Here is a 17993-nt window from a genome sequence, read left to right on the forward strand (position 1 = left end):
CTACACAACCACGACCAACAAACCAACTAGACAACATTGACAATCAATTGAGGACACGAGTACTCCGTATCCTCCAAAGCATTGCAATGCATTTTGCTCTCTCTTACAGAATTCTTGTTATCCCGTCTTCTGCGTTGATCTCATTCTCTTCCCCCGTGCCTTCAGTACTTACCCGCGACCTCAATTCATTCTCCCATCGGATATCCAGTCATGGCCGTGAGAACCCGCCAAATGTCCAAGTCAGACACGAGCAGTCCTCCAACTGTATCTCGCGAGCCGATCCCAGTGACTCTCTTATCCGGCTTCTTGGGCAGCGGAAAGACAACCCTCCTCAAACATGTCCTGACCTCCGACCAGCATTCATTGCGCATCGCCGTGATCGTCAACGACATGGCCGCGCTCAACATCGACGCCTCCCTGATCAAACGCCACGTCGTCTCGCAGACGCAAGAACGCCTGATCCAGATGGAGAACGGGTGCATCTGCTGCACGCTCCGGGGCGATCTGCTCGAGGAGCTTGCGAGGCTCGCGCGCTCCGGCGAATGCGAGTACATCCTGATCGAGAGCACGGGCATCAGCGAGCCTATGCAAGTGGCCGAGACGTTCACCGAGGAGTTCGCCCAGGCCATGATAGATGCTGCCAACGATGGCTCGATGCAGGGACAGCAGGACGACGAGAGGGTCTTGAAGGAGATGTATGTCCCCGTTCAACTCCGGAACCGCCGACACGCCTCTCTGGTCGTCAGGCCTATGTTGGATCGGGACTGATTTGTAGTATACAGAGCAGATCTGGGCGGTCTCCAGAAAATCGTCAAGCTCGACACCCTGATCACTGTCGTGGACGCTTTCAACTTCTTCCAAAACTTCTCGACGACCGAATTCATCACGGATCGGTGGGGAAAAGAGGGTGTTGACCCCGAAGATGAACGCACCGTAACGGATTTGATGGTAGACCAAATGTACTAGTAACTCACCTACCTTACCTTCCTGAGCCACCCTTTAATCACAAATTCCAACAGCATTTGACTCACTTTATGTTGCTTCCGCAGAGAGTTCGCCAACACCATCATCCTGAACAAGGCCGACAGCGTCGACAATCCCACCCGATTACGTGTCAGGGGGATCATCCAACAACTCAACCCCGCGGCCAAGGTCTTCGAGGCAAATTTCTCCAAAGTCGACGTCCAAGAGATCATCGGGACCAAGACGTTCTCTTTCGAAAAGGCCGCCACGAGTATGGGCTGGCTCCAGAGTCTGCACGACCTGAGCAAGCGCGAGATCAACGGGCAAATCAAGATCGGACCGAAGCCAGAAACCGAAGAGTAAGGAAGCCTTCCCCAAAGGGCCACAGACTGTCCCTGAACAGGGTTTGGTTCGGACGCTAACTGCACAAATCTCTCAGGTATGGCATATCAAGCTTCGTATATCGCGCTCGCCGGCCGTTCAATCCACGACGCTTGTATAGATTGATCCACGACAAATTCGTCATCATGGAGGGCCAGATACAGGATCAAGAGGACAATGGCAACGATGACGAAATGGACGTCGATGATGCCGAGCATTCCCCTGAGACCGACGGCAGCAACGATACACGAGCCAACAGCGAGGCCGATAGCGAAGGCGCCGACGAGGACATACCGTCAGACATTAGCGAAGAAGTAGAAGAGGAGGAAGAAAGTGAAGATTTTACCAAGTCTGTCAAACCCGAGGTATGTCGGTCCCCCTTCCTGACTCCCGAGCCTCGTCGCCCCGAGGTCCTCTCTTCAGCCTCCTCCAGTCCTTTCGACTCCTTTCCCATTTTGAGTTCCCATGTATGCCGTCCAGCGAGACTGCAGAACGTCGAAAAGTCTCGACATACTCACCACGTCAATTGCGCCTTGCAGGTCGTTGTTCGCAACAAAAAGTCCCACCCCATTTTCTCCGGCCTCCTCCGCTCCAAGGGCTTCTTCTGGCTCGCCACTCGCCCCGACTTACACGGAGAATGGAGTCAAGCCGGTACCATGCTGACCTTGCAAGGCGGAGGTCCTTGGTTCTGTACCCTCGACGACGGTAAGTCTTTCCTTCCTTCTTCCTCCCGTCCTTCCTTTCTCTCTTTCCTGCTTTTCCTCTGAAAGCAGCTGAAAATCCATTAATCCCCTTCTTCTTCTCATTGTAGCCGACTGGCCCACCGATACCGACACCCGCGCCAGCATCCAGGCAGACTTCGCCGAGCCATGGGGTGACCGAAGACAGGAGATTGTGTTTATTGGCGAGAAGCTCGACCACGCAGGTCTGACGGCCGAGTTCGACCGGTGCTTATTGTCGGACCGCGAGATGAACAAGTGGGAGAGGATCATGAAGTCGTCCGAGGACAAGGAGGCGGTCCATGATCGCTTGGCCCAAGTATTCGAAGGTAAGATAATAATCCACCCGACGCCCTTTTGCGGGCTTGTTGGGGAAAATCTATCTCACATCACATCTTCAGATGGCTTTGAGGACTGGCCTGAACTCGTGCATGATGAAGAGGGAGAAGGACATGGGCATAGCCACTCGCATGCACATGGGCATTAGTATAGAGTGGTTTGGGCTACGGCAAGAAGCTATCCACAACAGCTTGATGGGTATCCTCCGGCACCCGGCGGAAGACGTGACTTACAAATGGTACCTGATTGTCAGGAAATGAGAGGGAAACTGACAGGCCTCTCATGTCTCCACGATTCTACAAAAGTTGACAGACCCCAAGACGGTGATAGATATATCATAGGAGGTCGTTTGCGAAAAATCGACCGACTATTTTCAAGGACGCCTTGGCGGCTTCTATGCACTACTCAGGTCCACGTAGGTGAGGCTCACCAGCCTACTGAAGGTGCATGAAAAACTGGCACATAATTTCTCTGCTGTGATTGGTACATATCCTGCGTCCTTACATCCTATGATAGTCAGTACATGCTCGGATAGACAATCCAGGGCAATACAAACGATGTTCCGGAGCCCATGCCAGCTATATGCAAATCCATCCTCGTGTATAGTGCAGTCGCCATTCGAAACCCACCCAGTACTCTCTCATGGCTATGTCACGAACTCAGCAAATCCTTGACACTCATTCCTTTCCCTCTGTCAACAACATCTTCACCTGGAGCCTGACCCTGACCCGAGCCAGAAGCAGCACCTCGCCAGTCATTTGTCAACATCATCAGGGCAGCACTAGCCGTTGCCTCTGCCGTACCTGACGCATCACTCAAAGCGGCAGGAGACTTGCTATGCGCCTCTCTGTCATGCTGAGCGGCATTGTAGGGCTGCGGCAGCTGCAAATGAGCCACGGCATGCGGTAGAGGTAAGTGCATTGCCGCCTTTGGCGACGGTAGTGGTTGTATACTCGGGCTTGGGTTGACTGTCGTCCACGAGCTCGACGTCGAAGCGGCAGCCAAGGACCCGCTACCCGTTGACCTGCCGATACTGCTGTTCGTCTGCGTCCGAGCCAAGTCGGGTGAAAAATGTATGGAATTGAAGGCTGGACTGAGCAATGTCGGGGTAGGAGTTGCGGACGTGACATTCGTAGAAATCTGAGATGGCGAGGCTGAATATGAGCCTACCCCCGCCGGTAGGATCGGCCTTTTCCTGTTACCGCCTTGGTCGTCCGCATGACCTTGACTTTGAGATGCTATATACGGAGAAGGGTACGATGAACTGCTGAGGGAGGCCACTGAAGACTTGCGCGAGTCCCTGAACGTCCATTCGTTTGGAATTGCACCAGCATGACGAACGCTGCGGACTTTGGCTGGCGGAGCGGGCTCGAGTTGTTCTTCAGCCATATCCTCCTCGTCTTCTTCCTCTTCGTCGAGCTCGTCCTCGACTTGCTCGTCGAATCGCATTTCTGCCGGTGCTGGCTTCTTTTGCTTCTCATTCTCTGTCTTGAGCTGTGCAACGCAACCTTCGAGATAGCGCACATATTCAATTCCGGCTTGAAGGATGGCAAGTTTATGCATTTCCACCCCTTCACAAGCTGGGATCATGTCTTTGAGCACTCCAAACTCCTCATTCATCTTACTCCGCCTTCGTCGTTCAATGATGCTGTGCGCAGTCTTGCGGGCAATCTTTCGGCCAGCAGCACTGGTGGCCGAAGGTTGTTTTCGCTTCGAATTTGTAGTAGCACCAGCCGATTTCGTGGTGGGATTGGAGGTAGACGTAGGAGCTGCAGGAGGGGCGTAGCTGGCATCACTGTCTGGGGAGGGCGCGGACTTGGGTTTCATTTGTATGATCTTTCGGGCTCGACTGGGTGGAGGAGGAAGGGCGTAGGATGAGTTTGAGGGCCCGCTCGCGGTAGATTCAGAACCGGTCTTGACCGCGCCGGACGCAGTGCGTTTATGTCGAGGACTTGAGGCGAGTGGCTTGTCCTGAGGAGAGACTGGGGGCGTGCTTTGAGAGTAGGCTGTTGTATTCTCTCGAGAATTGCTTTTCGCAAGGTTGCTCTGCGTTGAATTCTCGTTCGATCTCAATGCTGGAGGTGGTAGTGTAAACATGGATTCCATGTCTGAAGACTGTACTGCCTTCTCCAGTGCTTTGAGGTCTGTTGATCCTGTTGGGGTGGGAGGTGGTCTTGGACGGGGCATAATTGTCGAAACTCAGGAGAACAAGTAAAGGAAGAGGTAAGACCCGTTCACGCTCCTAGCAGAGTGATGACTTCCGGAGTGAGAGACAGTTCGAGAGCCCAAGGGGTGTAGGTGACAGAGGCACGCGAGGGGATGCTCTGGTGGCGAACAGAGTGTTTCAGGGCAGGACAGCACATAGAAGGTCAGGGTGTCGAAGATAGAAAATCATGGCAATAGGTAAGACCGGCAGGGAGGGACACAATGTAATAATGTAGCCAGGAAAAGAGCAGGTAGACAGGAAAGCGAAAGCATGGTGGTTTGCAAAAGTCGAGCATCAATTGAAACCGTCGTCCGAGACAGTCGGATATGGGCACGTGTAAGAGCACACGACACCAGGATAGAGGCCAGCGAACCCTCGTGTGCCCTGGGTCATCGATGATAGGAGCAAAAAGGCCATGGCGTATTTGAGATGGTCGTGGATGAGATGGCGGCACGAAAACATGGGGGGCACCTGGGTGAGCTGGGTGGTGGGAAGAGGCACGAGATGGTGTCAGTGGTTGGAAGAATCTGTGTGGAAGGAAACCACTGCACAATTGGCAAAGCACGTGTGCCGAACAAAGATGTGATTGGAGCGACATCCCAACTATCACCAGGACAATCCGTGACAATCCCAAAGAGACTTCTGCGTCTCCCCGCCCTTCATGTGCTCCGGACGTGATTGCTTGGGAGCTCGTACTCCTAGGGAATTACTGAATATTGACGGAGTATAGTAGTGCCTTCGCCTTCACGGCCGCTGGTCTGTTTCCTCGCATATTTCCCCTATACTCGGGATATATCTCTAGGAGGAGTTACACTAGCTTTATTTATCGCACCAATATACTCGTACTATCGCTGCGCTGCGCTGCGCAGGAAAGAGAAAAAAAAAAGGGAAGAGCTGGGAAACCCAGAACAAGAGAAGGATGCGACGGGATTCGAACCCGCAATCTCTTGATTCGTAGTCAAGCGCGATACCATTTCGCCACGCGTCCTGGTTGATGGCTGCCGGTGTCGGATGATGCCATGGCTCATTTGATGGTGAAAAATTGGAGTAATAAATATATGAATTGAATTGACATATTCTCCTGCAAGCAAATTCTGCCCTGTGAAATCACGTGCTGACGTAGAACTCATGCAGCCCTATTCGTGCTGGGTGCTGGCACGTGACATTACCCTCCCTTATGCACATTGTGGCGTCTAACTGAGATGGACTTGCTTTGGAATGGGGCATAGAAAAGAAAGTTAGGTTGTTTGTCCGAAACATAAGACTTCAAAGAAATCATACGGAACAGTCCTGTTGGCGATGGTTTAGCTTAGGGTTTCAAGATAAGTCGTCGTGATAATCACCGTAAATCATGGACACTGGGCTTTACTCTCGAAAGCATGTTGAACGTTGTGATTGTTCACAAAGGCCAACAAATATTAGGTACAGGCAGGTCCTTTGAAGCATCAATATCATGACATTACCCATCTCATACGTGTATAGCATCCAGTCAATAGCCTCTCTTTTCATTTGCCCTTGATATCATGGACGCTGCTCATATCTTTAGCATCACCCACGCCGTTTTTCTTTTCGTCGTTACCAACACCTCGCGACGTTTCCGGTCGCTTGAAATGAACCTTCAAAGGTCCCCAGGAATGAGCATTATATGACTGCAAGCAGATCAGTACGTGTCTACACGAATTCAATGCTGCGGCGGACTCACCTCTTGCACTTTCTGGCAAGTCTTCAAACCCCATTCAGTAACGCCAACCATCAAGCAGCTCTCAAACATGAACGCCATGCTGCCCTCTCCCACCTTTTGTGGCGCCAATTCCATTGTTGACGCCCTTTCGAATGTCTGCATGTCTGGTCCATGCCCACTCATGGTATTGTGTAAACTGGCTCCAGCCGGCTGGAATCCACCTTTCCCAGCACCTTTGGCATCATAGTTGCCCATGATCAAGCCCATAAACTCGGACATGGTGTTGCGATGATACCACGGTGGTCGGAAGGTGTTCTCAGCAACCAACCACCGAGGTGGGAAAATAACAAAATCTGCCACCGCTGTACCCGCTCCATGAGGTATCGACGGTGCAGTGAGAACAGTGAAGATAGACGGATCAGGATGATCGTAGGAGATACTGCCCACAGGATTGAATCGGCCTAGATCGTATTTGTAAGGATAGTAAGTGCCGTGCCAGGCCACGATATCGAAGGGTGTGTGCGACTGTTTGGCCGCAAATAGGTTGCCTCCAAACTTGCCGTAGAGTGTCCACTCGGTATTCTCGTGGTCTTCGATGAAGTCGGCCACGGGTGTCTGGAAGTCGCGTGCGTTGGCCAACCCATTCGAGCCGATTGGACCCAGCTCGGGCAATTTGAAATGTCCTTGGTATAGCTCCATGATATATCCCCGCACTGGCTCATTGTCATGCAGTGCAACGTGGTAACGAATGCCCCGTGGAATGACGCAGATTTCATTCGGTCGCACCAGCATCTTGCCGAATTCGGTTCGGATGTCTAGGACGCCATGTTGCGGCACAATCAGGAAGTCTCCGTCTGCGCTGTAAAAGGCCGACTTGTCGGGCATTGTGGAACCAGCGGCATAGATGTACATCCCGAGTCCTTGTTTCATGGTAGGGTCACCTGCACCTGCCACCAGGTGCAGTGAGTGGATCCATGACGACTCCCGGTCGAAATCAAATGGATCCCATCGCAGCTGATTCGGAATGGCATTGAAGTGTTTGCCGAAACTGGGCGTGGTAGAGGTGAGGGAATTTGGGGAGGAGTCGGGGACGGGTTCGAAGTTCTGGTGACTGGCCGATGGTAGAATTCGGTAGAGCCATGACTGCTGATTCTCGTCTCGTGGAGCGGTGAAAGCGGTTCCAGACAACTTCTCAGTGTAGAGTCCGAGTGGACATTTTTGGGGAGAGTTCGCCGCCAAGGGCAAAGCACCTTTTAAGGCTTCACTCCTGTAGCCGAGTGTCAGTCAAGTGTCCTACTGAGCACAGTACTGGGGGAGCGCCCACTCTTTGGATCCCCCGAACCCATTCAGATATTCGTACGTGTCGGTCACAGCGAATTGGGTTACAGGCATCGTCGATGGCTTGCTCGTCGGTGAAGGTGTTTACGTTGCGGACTGCCGTGAGCGAGATGTCAGTGAGATGCGGAGTAAAGAGAGGAGAACGCAGGCTACTTGGCGGGTTGACTCAGACTTACTGGTGAGGGGAGTTTTGTACTTGATATTGATGTCCTTGTTCTCTCGGTGCCGCTCGATGGCTTCTTGCAGACGTTTGAGGCCCTGCATGGTAGGAAGTGCCGTCGTCTGATCGCCTAGGGAGATTCATGAACCGTCAGAGAGGAGAGTGCGGAATGCAGGTCAGGAAAATGAGGGAATCGATTCCGTGGGGAGAGGAATATGAATGAAATTGGCGACACAACACTCCATCGCAGCTAAAGCAAGTTCCACGCCGACCCAGGGCACAAGTGGGTTCTGCTGGAGGGGCCGGCCTCCGACAGAGGGCGAGAAGATTGCCTCGATTGAGAGTAGAACGGTCCGATGATGGGCAAGGTGCCGTGACCACTCAAGATAGAAACGGGATGGTCGCAAAGGAGGGCTCGATCAGGAGGGGCAGCTCAATCTGTGAGTGGCTGATGGCTGGCGCAGTTGCGGAATGAGGCTTCGCTAGGCGTTGGGGGGGCGTAACCAGCGCCTGGAAGACGCGGCATGTCTGCTTCCCAGGCTTCCCAGGCTTCATCGATGATTTGCAGCCCGCCATCCAGAAAACCGGGGCGATACACTCTCGCCCACACCAGCGATGCCGACCGTGCCGCTATTGCGTCTTGGGTCTTGGTCAGGCACTCAGGGCACAAAGAATAATAGTGCCATGCAAGACAATACTGCGAACAGTATTGTTTGCAGAGTGTTGTCTGATGCTTCACCCTGACAATAGTGGTATTACCAGGCCTGAATCCTCTGGTCGAGTCTGACACCGTTTCAGGTTCAAAAATAAACGACACAGGGTCCTAGGCGGCTGGCCTTCCTGGAATTTAGGCGGATACTCTGGCCCGGAAATCCATGGCCGAGGGGCAACCCACGAGTGCCTGAAGAGAGCCTGACGAGCCTGATGATCAGCCTGAGCGTTCTGGAAAATTCCCAGTGTTCGAGGAGGGCGGGAGGGGCATACACAGTACTCACCTGGTTTGTGCATGGCACCCAGCAAATCAATAATGACGCATGTCCATGCAGCCTTATTCAGCACTGACCTCTCAACTTCTGCCAGAATAAAAGCGCAGTGACGCCAGCAAGACCGCCAGTCGATCGCCACCGTTCCGACTTTGTTCTCGAAGCAACCGGAGCACGTTGTTGACTTGATGGACACGACGATCTCGTCACCTGCTCGCCAGCAAATAGGCTATCGACGCGCAAATGCCGGAAAACCTCGCTGTCGACTGGTCGACTATCATGGCATAGTAGGAGACTCGGCAACATAGGCCAAGAGCAACGGTCGTGTGGCAAAACAGGGCTTCACGATCTCAGCACCACTGCGCGGCCATCTCCTTCCTGACATCCGGTGGAACGGCTCTTCACGCCCACACAATACTCTTCGTTGACAGTGCCGACGATATCGGCAAAGCAGAACTCATTATCATGCAGGGAATCCCAACGGCACTTTCCACCTACGGGCTCTCGTGTCCATATCTTCGGCTTCTGCCGGTATCTGAATTCGCCGCAAACACGGTAGGGCAGCACCGAAGTGCATTCTCCTATCGAGCACGTTGCTGGGTGCGTTTGTGCTCTCTATCACACAACCTGCAACTATGCTCACATCTGCTGACATGCATGTCATCGAACTGATTACTTACCTTGCGCATATTTCAGTTTTTCTCTCCTCCACTGCTCTAAAGCCTCCTTGGTGACCTGAATGATCTCGTTTCTGTCCCACCAATGCACATGCTCCGTAGCATAGCATCGTGGACGGGCTTGACCGCTCGGCATGCTGATTTGGTGCAGCTGGATGTTGTGGAAGCACAGGGAAGCCGAGCGAAAATGTCGCGGGTAACCGCCCCCAGGTTCTCTTCTGTGGTCAGGCTGGTCGGACGCGTAGGTGAATGCGTCGGTCGCTGATGTAAGTATAGATTGTGCAAGGAGTGGGAGGTATAATTTCCAGCACGGTACAAAAATTGGAAGGTTTACATCGCAAGAGGGAATTGATGAAATGCTCAATAATATACATAGTTGAGGTCCTCAGGTTTGTGCGCAAAATTTGACCCTCTTCCCTTTCGTGAAGAGTCACTCATTGCTCTAACCGAAGGTTTGTTTGGTTCATCCACTCAACGTGAAGGGAACGATGAAGATCTGTGGTAAGGCAGAAACAAGCTCCTCAAACCGCTACGGTGTTCACACACAAAGAAGCAAGCAACCGATCAATCCCCAGCCTCCTGTTCGTGACGCTGAAAAACCAAAAGTCCAGCGCTCGTCTTCGAATTAGAAGATCTTCCTAGGTGCTTGCCCATTCCACTTCAACACCAAAGCCATGCAGTCCTTCATTACAAGTCCTTTGTTCTGTCCTCACTCGCACGAATCCAGGCGTCCAAAGCCGCCTTGTTCCTGATCCTGAAGCCCACCTTGAAGGGCTTGGGCTCCGTGGTCAAGGCCGTCGGGATGGAGTTGCACTCCAGCGCATCGAGGATGGGCCAGTCCTTCTTGTCCTTGGCCGGCACAAACTCAAAGGCCACAATCATCCTCAAAAACGCAGTGTAGATCTCTCGATTCGCGAGATGTGAGCCAACACACATACGGCTGCCCGCACCGTAGCCATAGTGCGGCGTGCCACTGCCCTCCTGATCGTCCAGGTACCGCTCCGGCAAGAACTTGGTGGGGTCCTTGAAATGTGTTTCGTCGTAGTCTGCCGCCCAGGCGTTCATGTAGAAGACAGAACCGGCCGGTATGACGGCGTCGTTGTACTTGATGTCCTTGATGCTGGTTCGCGGCAGGCAGACCGGAATGACGGTCCAGAAGCGGAGAATCTCCTTCGTCAAAGCCGTGATATAGGGAACCTTTTCTTCCACCAGACACTTCTCCCATGCCTCGCCATCGTTGGGATACACTTTCATGACCTCGTCGTATGCCTTCTGCTGGATGTGCTGACCTTCGGGTGAAGCAAGATACCCCAGCCCCATGATCATGTTGCCGGGCACGGTATCAATACCAGCTGAGACCATGGTCAGACAGATCGACTTCAATTCCGCATCGTTGAGCGTCTCCTCGGGGTCCTTGATGATATTGCCAGTGATGCAGGGCCTGTCTGTGCCCTTGGCGATGCGGTCCTTGAGCATATCGAGGAAAGTGGTGAGATACTTGTCCCGGCGTGCTCGGTACTCGGCCGCCGATTTATTCTGTCGAGAGATGAAGGGTAGTCGAAGGAGAGGAATATAGTCTTGCCAGTTGTTAGACGTGCTGCGGAAGTTGGACACAACTCGCTCAACGTGCACGACTGGCGACAATTGTCATCAGCTAGCAACCACAAATCCGAGGATGATTCTCACCTTCTCTCAATAGTTCCTGGTCAATACCGCCATCAATACGGATACCATAATTCAATGTGAGACTGGTGTTCAACGCAAACCGGTGGAAGTACTTTCGGGGATCCAGGTCGACCGTCCCGTCCATGCAGTCCTTGTACATATCCTTGATCGCCACACAGCTCTCGAGGTCAATGAAAGGCATATAACTCTGCACGGCGGGCCTGTTCAGAGCCGTGGCCGCCACCTTGCGGCGTTTCTTGCACGACTCGTCCCATGGCGAGGTGCCAATGGTGAAGCCCTGGCTACTCGACACAACACTGTGGAAGGTATACAAAGTTGGCCGTGAGATCAAGGACGATTGGTTGTTAATCCAGAAGTGTTTAACCGAGTCAAAGGTATTCGCCCATATAATACGTCGATTGCCCAGCCGAGTCTGGAAAACGGGCCAGCCGTACTTTTTTGCCCAAGCGGCAGTCACTCGAGCATGGTCCTCGCCGAGTTGCAGGAGGTTGCCGAAGAGCGGAACCCCGGGGACTTCAGGCAGACCCTTGATCTTCGGTTGGTCGGTGGAATTCAGGAACCTGATCAGGAAATAGGCCAATGCAAGGAAGAGGAATGAGAGCGTGGTGGGAGATAGTGCTTCAAGCATCCTGGCTGATAGCGTTCAAGCTATTCGTCTTGGACTATGTTCCCTGCTCAGGCGGCCTCTTGAAGGGCTCTTTCCACTGAATGGAGGAGCCGCGTCAATTCACAATGCAATGGAACACTTGATGCTATCGAAAAGCTTTCGATTGAAGTGATTGGACCTACATGAACAAAGGGTGCGTGGCTTGAATTATATCGTCTTCATCGATATAACTGAACGTGAAGCAGGGTGGAGGCATCTGGACGAAGCTCGGCCATCGAGGTTCTCATTCCCCGCGTCAGCCGCTTACCATCGGTGACGCTCACTGACACCCTGTGACCCTGTGAATGTCGCTGGGAGGGGTTGTAAGGGCGGAGTTGGAAGATCTCACAGAGTGCGGAATGTGCCCGTCAGGCCTGATCAACGAGGGCGCACAAACGTGGAGAAAGCTGGACTCTCCAAGCGAATCCGGGGATAGTCACTGAAATCAATATTTAATCTCACTAGTGGTTGGTTCATCGTCTGACTCTCGACTCTGACTCCAGAGAGCGGAATGAATTCTCACGCTGCTTTTTTGCCGACTGACAACAGAGGCCGTGAGAGGCCAAGTCGACACACTCGTGCTAAGGTCCCAGAGTACGACGTCTAGATTCAAAGCTTAGGAGCGGGCAGAATCTTGCCCGTACATTCGCCAAAACCCACCAGTCCAGTCTCTTCTGTGCCGCAGACACCGTACATAGTGATAGTGTCACCATCTTGCAAGAACTTCCGTTCGACTCCGCCATTCAGCTTGACGGTCTCCTTGCCCCCTTTGCTTATCTCAAGCATACTACCTTCAGTGCCTGGCTCCGTCCCACTGATAGTGCCTGAGCCTAGCATATCTCCCACAGCCATGGGACACCCTCCGATAGAGTGGTGAGCGAGCATTTGCGCGAATGAAAACAACAAATTTCGTCCGTTCGAGTTCAAGATGGTCGTCGTTTCGCCTCCATCGGCTGTTTGAAACCAAGTCAGCATGTACTCGTAATCAAAGAGACGTTCTCTCCTGGCGTCAGACTCAGACTTACGTGTGATATCCACTTGCAACTTGATATCGTAGACGTTCTTTTCCTCCTTCTCTTGGAGATAAGGTAGCAATTGCGTATCGTTCGGGATACCAGTACATCTGAACGGTTCCAAAGCATCCGCCAGAACAATCCACGGGCTGATGGTGGAGCCAAAGTTTTTGGCCAGGAACGGTCCCAAGGGCACATATTCCCAAGCTTGAATATCTCGGGCTGACCAGTCGTTGAGGAGGACAAAGCCAAAGATGTGGTCTGCAGCTTCCGATATAGGGATATTGGTGCCCATTTTATTGCCTTTGCAAAGGAAAGCCCCCAACTCTAGTTCAATGTCCAGTCGCTTGCAAGGACTGAAAGTCGGCACTTTAGGCGTAGCAGCCGGGTTCTCCAGGATTTGGCCGTTTGGCCGAGTGATCGGGGTGCCAGAGACGACAACTGATGACGCTCTTCCATGGTAGCCCACAGGCAGATGCGTATAATTCGGTTGCAGAGCATTATCTGGTCCACGGAAAAGGCAGCCCACGTTGAAGGCGTGGTTCTTTCCAGCGTAGAAATCCGTATAGTCGCCAATTTGCATTGGTAGATGCATCGTGACTCCGTCGCGCGGAATCAGGCATTTGCCTTGGAGGCTCTTATTGTTCTGCAAAACCTGGGCATTTGAGCTGTTCTCAGCGAAGACATCCTGGAGGAATTTCCTGACTGAGCCATGGACTGGTCTGCCTAGAGCCGCAAAGTCGTTCAAGGTAGGCTTTGAGAAGACCGACACATCGAAGCCCAACGAAGAAAACGCCCCAGAAGCTGAAAATTCCTGAAGATCGAGACAATGATCGCCAATGGCGACTGCCGGCCGCGGAGTTGGTTTGGATGCTGTTGAAATAATGCCAAACGGCAAATTGGCCAGAGAGAAGTGGCTGTTCTTGGGGATTGGAAACCACGACTTGAGTGACGGCATTGTGATCTCTTGCTCAGTAGTAGTACTAACCGTCACTTCAAGTGTTGGATGCAAGTCGACTCTCAATGTTTTGTTTCTCGGTGGGAATTGATCTAAGAAAACCGACATGGAATGGATGGACGTCGAACTCGGAGCAATTCCGTCTTCCGTTGTAGCAAGTTTGCGTGGACGGCTTGACGGCTATGGACGGAAAGATACAAGAAGACCTCCGCATTTCCAGACCGCTGTCTATGGGCAGACTGTTGACTACTAGTACTGTCATTCTTACTGCAATGACACTTCATCCAGCGTTGAAGACGTGTCTTCTACACCCACGAAGGAAACAACCAAGGAGAAGGAAGAGGAAAACGCAGACACAGACACGATCAGCGGCAAGCATTTCCATATCAGGCCATGACGCCATGTCGTCGGTGATTCTCCCGGAGAATTCAAATGTAATAATGGATAATGGATGATTCAAAAAGAAAAGGTCATCAATGTTTCATGAAGCGGTGAGTCCAGTCGCCCAGGGAGAAAATACTTGTGTCTTCGGGTTCTTCTTTCTTCCTTTCGTGTTGTCCTGCCTCTCCTTGACCGGCACGTTCACTTGTTACGGCCAGCATGTCGAAATCATCCAGCTACGCCACGCGAAAATGGTGGAAAGAATCCGTCATTTACCAGATCTATCCATCTTCGTTTCAAGACACCACTGGGAATGGCTGGGGTGATGTCAAGGGCATCACAGCCCGAGTCGACTACCTGAAACAGCTCGGCATCGACGTCGTCTGGACATCACCCATCTACAAATCTCCACAAGCCGACATGGGCTATGACATTGCCGACTACAAAGTGATCGACCCCATCTATGGCTCAGTCGACGACGTGGACAACTTGGTCTCCGAGCTGAAGAAGCGCGATATGAAACTGATGATGGACCTGGTGGTCAACCATACGTCCAACGAGCATGAATGGTTCCTCGAGAGCCGATCATCCAAGACCAATCCCAAGCGACACTGGTATATCTGGAAACCGCCCAAGTCTGTCAGCGACGCAGGCGTCCCCGAACCGCCGACCAACTGGGCTCAGATCCTTGGAGAGGCAAATTCGGCTTGGACATACGACAACCAAACAGGGGAGTATTATCTGTCTGTCTTCACGCCCGAACAGCCCGACCTGAATTGGGAGAATCCCGAGGTTCGTGAGGCGGTCTGGGATGTGATGCGGTTCTGGCTGGACCGTGGAGTCGCAGGCTTTAGAATGGACGTGATCAACATGATCTCCAAAGTCCCAACCTATCCTGATGCACCAGTCGTACTGGACCCGGCCAGCCACCGGTACCAGCCAGGCACGCAGTTTTTTGTGAACGGTCCCAAGTAAGCCCAGGCCTTCCTTTTGATCACAGCAACACTAACGAGATACCAGGCTCCACGACTATCTTCAGGAAATGCACCGTGAAGTGCTCTCCAAATACGACACCATCACAGTCGGCGAAATGCCCGGCGTCTCCGACGAGAACGAGATTTTGCGCACCGTCGGTGCCAACGCCGGCGAGTTGAACATGATCTTCATCTTCGATCTCGTCGACATTGACAAGCCCAACGTGCGCATGGCCCTGAAGCCATGGGACGTCAAGGAGATGAAATCCATCATCTCGCGCTGGCAGCGCTGCATGATCGAGCGCGATGGCTGGAACAGCGTGTTCATCGAGAACCACGACAATCCGCGCAGCGTGACCCGGTATGCCGACGACAGTGACGAATGGCGCGACAAGAGCGCCAAGCTCCTCGCGCTGATGCAGACCACTCTCGGCGGGACACTGTTCGTGTACCAGGGCGAAGAAATCGGCATGCGCAACGCCCCGACGGAATGGAGCATCGAGGAAGAATACAAAGACATCGAGACCATCAATTACTGGAAGAAGTGCAAGCAGATATACAAGGACAACCCCAAACAGCTCGAACACGGGAGGAAGATCATCCATATGAAAGCCAGAGACCACGCGCGCACCCCGATGCAGTGGAACAATCAGGAAAATGCGGGCTTCTGCCCACCTGGCGTCAAGCCCTGGATGCGCGTGATGGATGACTACAAGCAAGGCATCAACGCTGAAGACCAGATGAAGTTTGAATCCGACAACGAACTGTCAACATGGCAATTCTGGCAGCGAGGCATCCAGAACCGCAAGAAGCATGCTGATGTCTTTGTGTACGGCGACTACCAGGAGATCTCTCCCGAAGACCCCACCATACTTGCATATGGTCGGACAAGCCAGTCTGGTGAGAGATGGCTGGTAGTGCTGAACTTCTCAGGGAAGGACGTTGAATGGGCCTTGCCTGAATCCCTCAAGGTGGAATTCTGGGCTTGTAGTACCTATATCAAGGATCAGCCTGATAAGCCGCAAAAGGGGAAGATCCCATTGAAGCCTTGGGAGGGACTTTTGGCGAAATGCAAAATAGAATAGACGTTTAAGATTTACAGCTTGTGGCGATTGCCACTCGGGTCAGAGGGGGATTCACACCTACACCCAGGGCTACATTACCAGATTTAGATTCCCAGATAGGTGCCAGACAATTCCTAGACTGCCAGGCAGCGCCGATAGGAGCTTTCCTTTCCCATAGACCGACACAGAAAAGAGCACCCTTCTTTCCGTTATCGATATCGTATCGAAAGATTCTTGAGAAGTTTTGACACGAGAGCGACGACTTACTTGGCCTTCCAGGGGGTTCGGAACGAGCACCAGGTCCAAAAGGGGGATGAGAATTGCCCAAACCCGGGGAGCCAAGGACCAGCCTCGTACTCGAACCGAGGTCGAAGGAAGGGTGCGCAATCGCGAGAGAGGCATTCCCAAGATCCAAACACTCTACGGAGTCCTCCCGTACCGGCAAGACAGCACGGCAGAAGAAGCGGGCTGTTACTCTAAACCACGGGAAGACAAATGCTCTGTTCTGGGGACGCGTTCGTCCAGGCACAATCCTGGCCTCACCAGTCTGAAGATGGCAGAACACTGTAAGTTAGCTGGTGGAAGAGAATAGCCCAGAAGAGCCCCTTCTGATCAAGCTCAGCCTCGTTCGTGGCCAGAGTAAGAGACACCTCTCAGCTCTCTGCCTTTGTCCGCGACCATAGACCCACGGTTTCAAACAGGCTGCATGATCATCAGGTACAGTGTGCACGTGTGTCTCAGTAGAGCCCGGAATAGGATCGTGAGCTGGTGCTGCTGCTAATCGTCGTCGAATTGTCGGGCTTGTCCTTTCAACGTAGCTAAGATAAGTCAATGCCAATGCTGGTAGTCCTGCTGTCCTTGCATCCGCCAGGTGCGCCTTCAATTTATCGAGATTGCACCCGAATCCCATGTAGTTGTCTTCTTCCGGAGTGACGAGGCTTCTCGGTCACTTCAAGATCTGGTCTCTCGCTTAACAAGCTGGCCGGCAGCAGTTTCGGGCACTTGCATGGTGCGCAAGTAAACCCCAGCTGGATAGCTGCTTGGTCCCGGAAATGCCTGCCAGGGCAGCAGCAGAAGTTCGGGCTATGATAAGGGCATCTGCCATCAGGGAATGTACATGTACCTGCGGTATACCCTTGAAGCACACAGGAATATTGCTGGTTGAGGTTTAGTGACCGACGGGAAATTGTGTTTTTGGGCGTACCCGTCCTTTTGGGATACCATGAATGATGCCGCTGGGATTGGTTGCCACTACGAGTACACGGCGGTCTTCGTTTCCGTGCAAATGGTGACAATTCCGCACACTCTCCCTATCAAGGTCCAGGGTCTTTCAATCACCGGAGCTCCAACTGCAGAGTCGTGTGTTTGGCTTGCGCACTGAGAAGGGAATAGGATTCGCTACTCACGGGAGAGTTTCATAGACTGTTGCGGAGTTTGCTGCGGGTGCCCCGCGAGCCCGGATCGATACCTGGTTCTCCGATGGTTCCTTTCTGGAGCTAGTTAGTAGCTCGTACTGCCAGCCAATGTCCCCGTGGCCACCTCAAAACTTGGATGCTTGATGTTGCACAAGACTTTTGGACATGTTCCTGGACCGCGCCGACAGGCGGTTACGTGCAGATATCACGCTCATCGCTCGCATTTGGATGTTGAGCATTTAGTTTCCTGTTTCTTGACATGCCGTTGCTGTTCGATGCTCTCCTGCGCTCGACAAAGCACGGATCTCACCCTCCAGGGAAGACCAAGCAAGCTACAAACCAAGCGTCAGCGAACGTGGAGAGTTGCCACTAACTCCGCAGATGCAACAGCGGCTAATGCAACCCCAGA

General features: G+C 52.7%; 6 protein-coding genes and 1 non-coding gene across 11 annotated transcripts; 2 read left to right on the forward strand and 5 right to left on the reverse strand.

Moving 5' to 3' along the window:
* The first annotated feature begins 46 nt into the window (after window positions 1-46).
* On the forward strand, window positions 47-2974 carry PV05_08454. 2 transcript variants are annotated; one of them, XM_013457968.1, is made up of 7 exons: window positions 47-695; window positions 783-959; window positions 1050-1322; window positions 1403-1709; window positions 1884-2049; window positions 2156-2392; window positions 2465-2974. In XM_013457968.1, the coding sequence occupies exons 1-7, from the start codon at window positions 211-213 to the stop codon at window positions 2548-2550; spliced, it is 1731 nt and encodes a 576-aa protein (XP_013313422.1). In that variant the 5' UTR covers window positions 47-210; the 3' UTR covers window positions 2551-2974. The 2 variants fall into 2 exon arrangements, with proteins under 2 accessions (XP_013313422.1, XP_013313423.1); XM_013457969.1 differs by having other exon boundaries at window positions 1403-2049.
* Window positions 2790-5091, reverse strand: PV05_08455 (uncharacterized protein). The gene is made up of 2 exons (XM_013457970.1): window positions 2959-5091; window positions 2790-2909 (listed from the first exon to the last, which is right to left on the reverse strand). Exon 1 carries the CDS (start codon window positions 4587-4589, stop codon window positions 3054-3056), a length of 1536 nt encoding a protein of 511 aa, XP_013313424.1. The 5' UTR covers window positions 4590-5091; the 3' UTR covers window positions 2790-2909; window positions 2959-3053.
* A 433-nt stretch (window positions 5092-5524) lies between these two features.
* PV05_08456 lies at window positions 5525-5596 on the reverse strand. Its single transcript has one exon. It is a non-coding gene; the product is annotated as a tRNA-Arg (tRNA).
* An 83-nt stretch (window positions 5597-5679) lies between these two features.
* On the reverse strand, window positions 5680-8090 carry PV05_08457 (homogentisate 1,2-dioxygenase). Of its 4 annotated transcripts, XM_013457974.1 has the most exons (4): window positions 7804-8090; window positions 7614-7723; window positions 6311-7556; window positions 5680-6257 (listed from the first exon to the last, which is right to left on the reverse strand). In XM_013457974.1, exons 2-4 carry the CDS (start codon window positions 7679-7681, stop codon window positions 6114-6116), a joined length of 1458 nt encoding a protein of 485 aa, XP_013313428.1. In that variant the 5' UTR covers window positions 7682-7723; window positions 7804-8090; the 3' UTR covers window positions 5680-6113. The 4 variants fall into 4 exon arrangements, with proteins under 4 accessions (XP_013313428.1, XP_013313426.1, XP_013313425.1 ...); XM_013457972.1 differs by having other exon boundaries at window positions 6311-7723; XM_013457971.1 differs by lacking the exon at window positions 7804-8090 and having other exon boundaries at window positions 7614-7803.
* A 1686-nt stretch (window positions 8091-9776) lies between these two features.
* Window positions 9777-11958, reverse strand: PV05_08458 (phenylacetate 2-hydroxylase). The gene is made up of 2 exons (XM_013457975.1): window positions 11134-11958; window positions 9777-11081 (listed from the first exon to the last, which is right to left on the reverse strand). The coding sequence occupies exons 1-2, from the start codon at window positions 11759-11761 to the stop codon at window positions 10135-10137; spliced, it is 1575 nt and encodes a 524-aa protein (XP_013313429.1). The 5' UTR covers window positions 11762-11958; the 3' UTR covers window positions 9777-10134.
* Window positions 11959-12208: 250 nt separating this feature from the next.
* Window positions 12209-13861, reverse strand: PV05_08459 (fumarylacetoacetase). The gene is made up of 2 exons (XM_013457976.1): window positions 12805-13861; window positions 12209-12732 (listed from the first exon to the last, which is right to left on the reverse strand). The coding sequence occupies exons 1-2, from the start codon at window positions 13856-13858 to the stop codon at window positions 12389-12391; spliced, it is 1398 nt and encodes a 465-aa protein (XP_013313430.1). The 5' UTR covers window positions 13859-13861; the 3' UTR covers window positions 12209-12388.
* A 128-nt stretch (window positions 13862-13989) lies between these two features.
* Window positions 13990-16364, forward strand: PV05_08460 (uncharacterized protein). Its single transcript, XM_013457977.1, has 2 exons — window positions 13990-15102; window positions 15152-16364. The coding sequence occupies exons 1-2, from the start codon at window positions 14351-14353 to the stop codon at window positions 16188-16190; spliced, it is 1791 nt and encodes a 596-aa protein (XP_013313431.1). The 5' UTR covers window positions 13990-14350; the 3' UTR covers window positions 16191-16364.
* The last annotated feature ends 1629 nt before the right edge of the window (window positions 16365-17993 follow it).

Source organism: Exophiala xenobiotica (genome assembly GCF_000835505.1).
Source record: "Exophiala xenobiotica strain CBS 118157 unplaced genomic scaffold supercont1.5, whole genome shotgun sequence".
In the NCBI taxonomy this organism is placed as follows: Eukaryota; Fungi; Ascomycota; class Eurotiomycetes; order Chaetothyriales; family Herpotrichiellaceae; genus Exophiala; species Exophiala xenobiotica.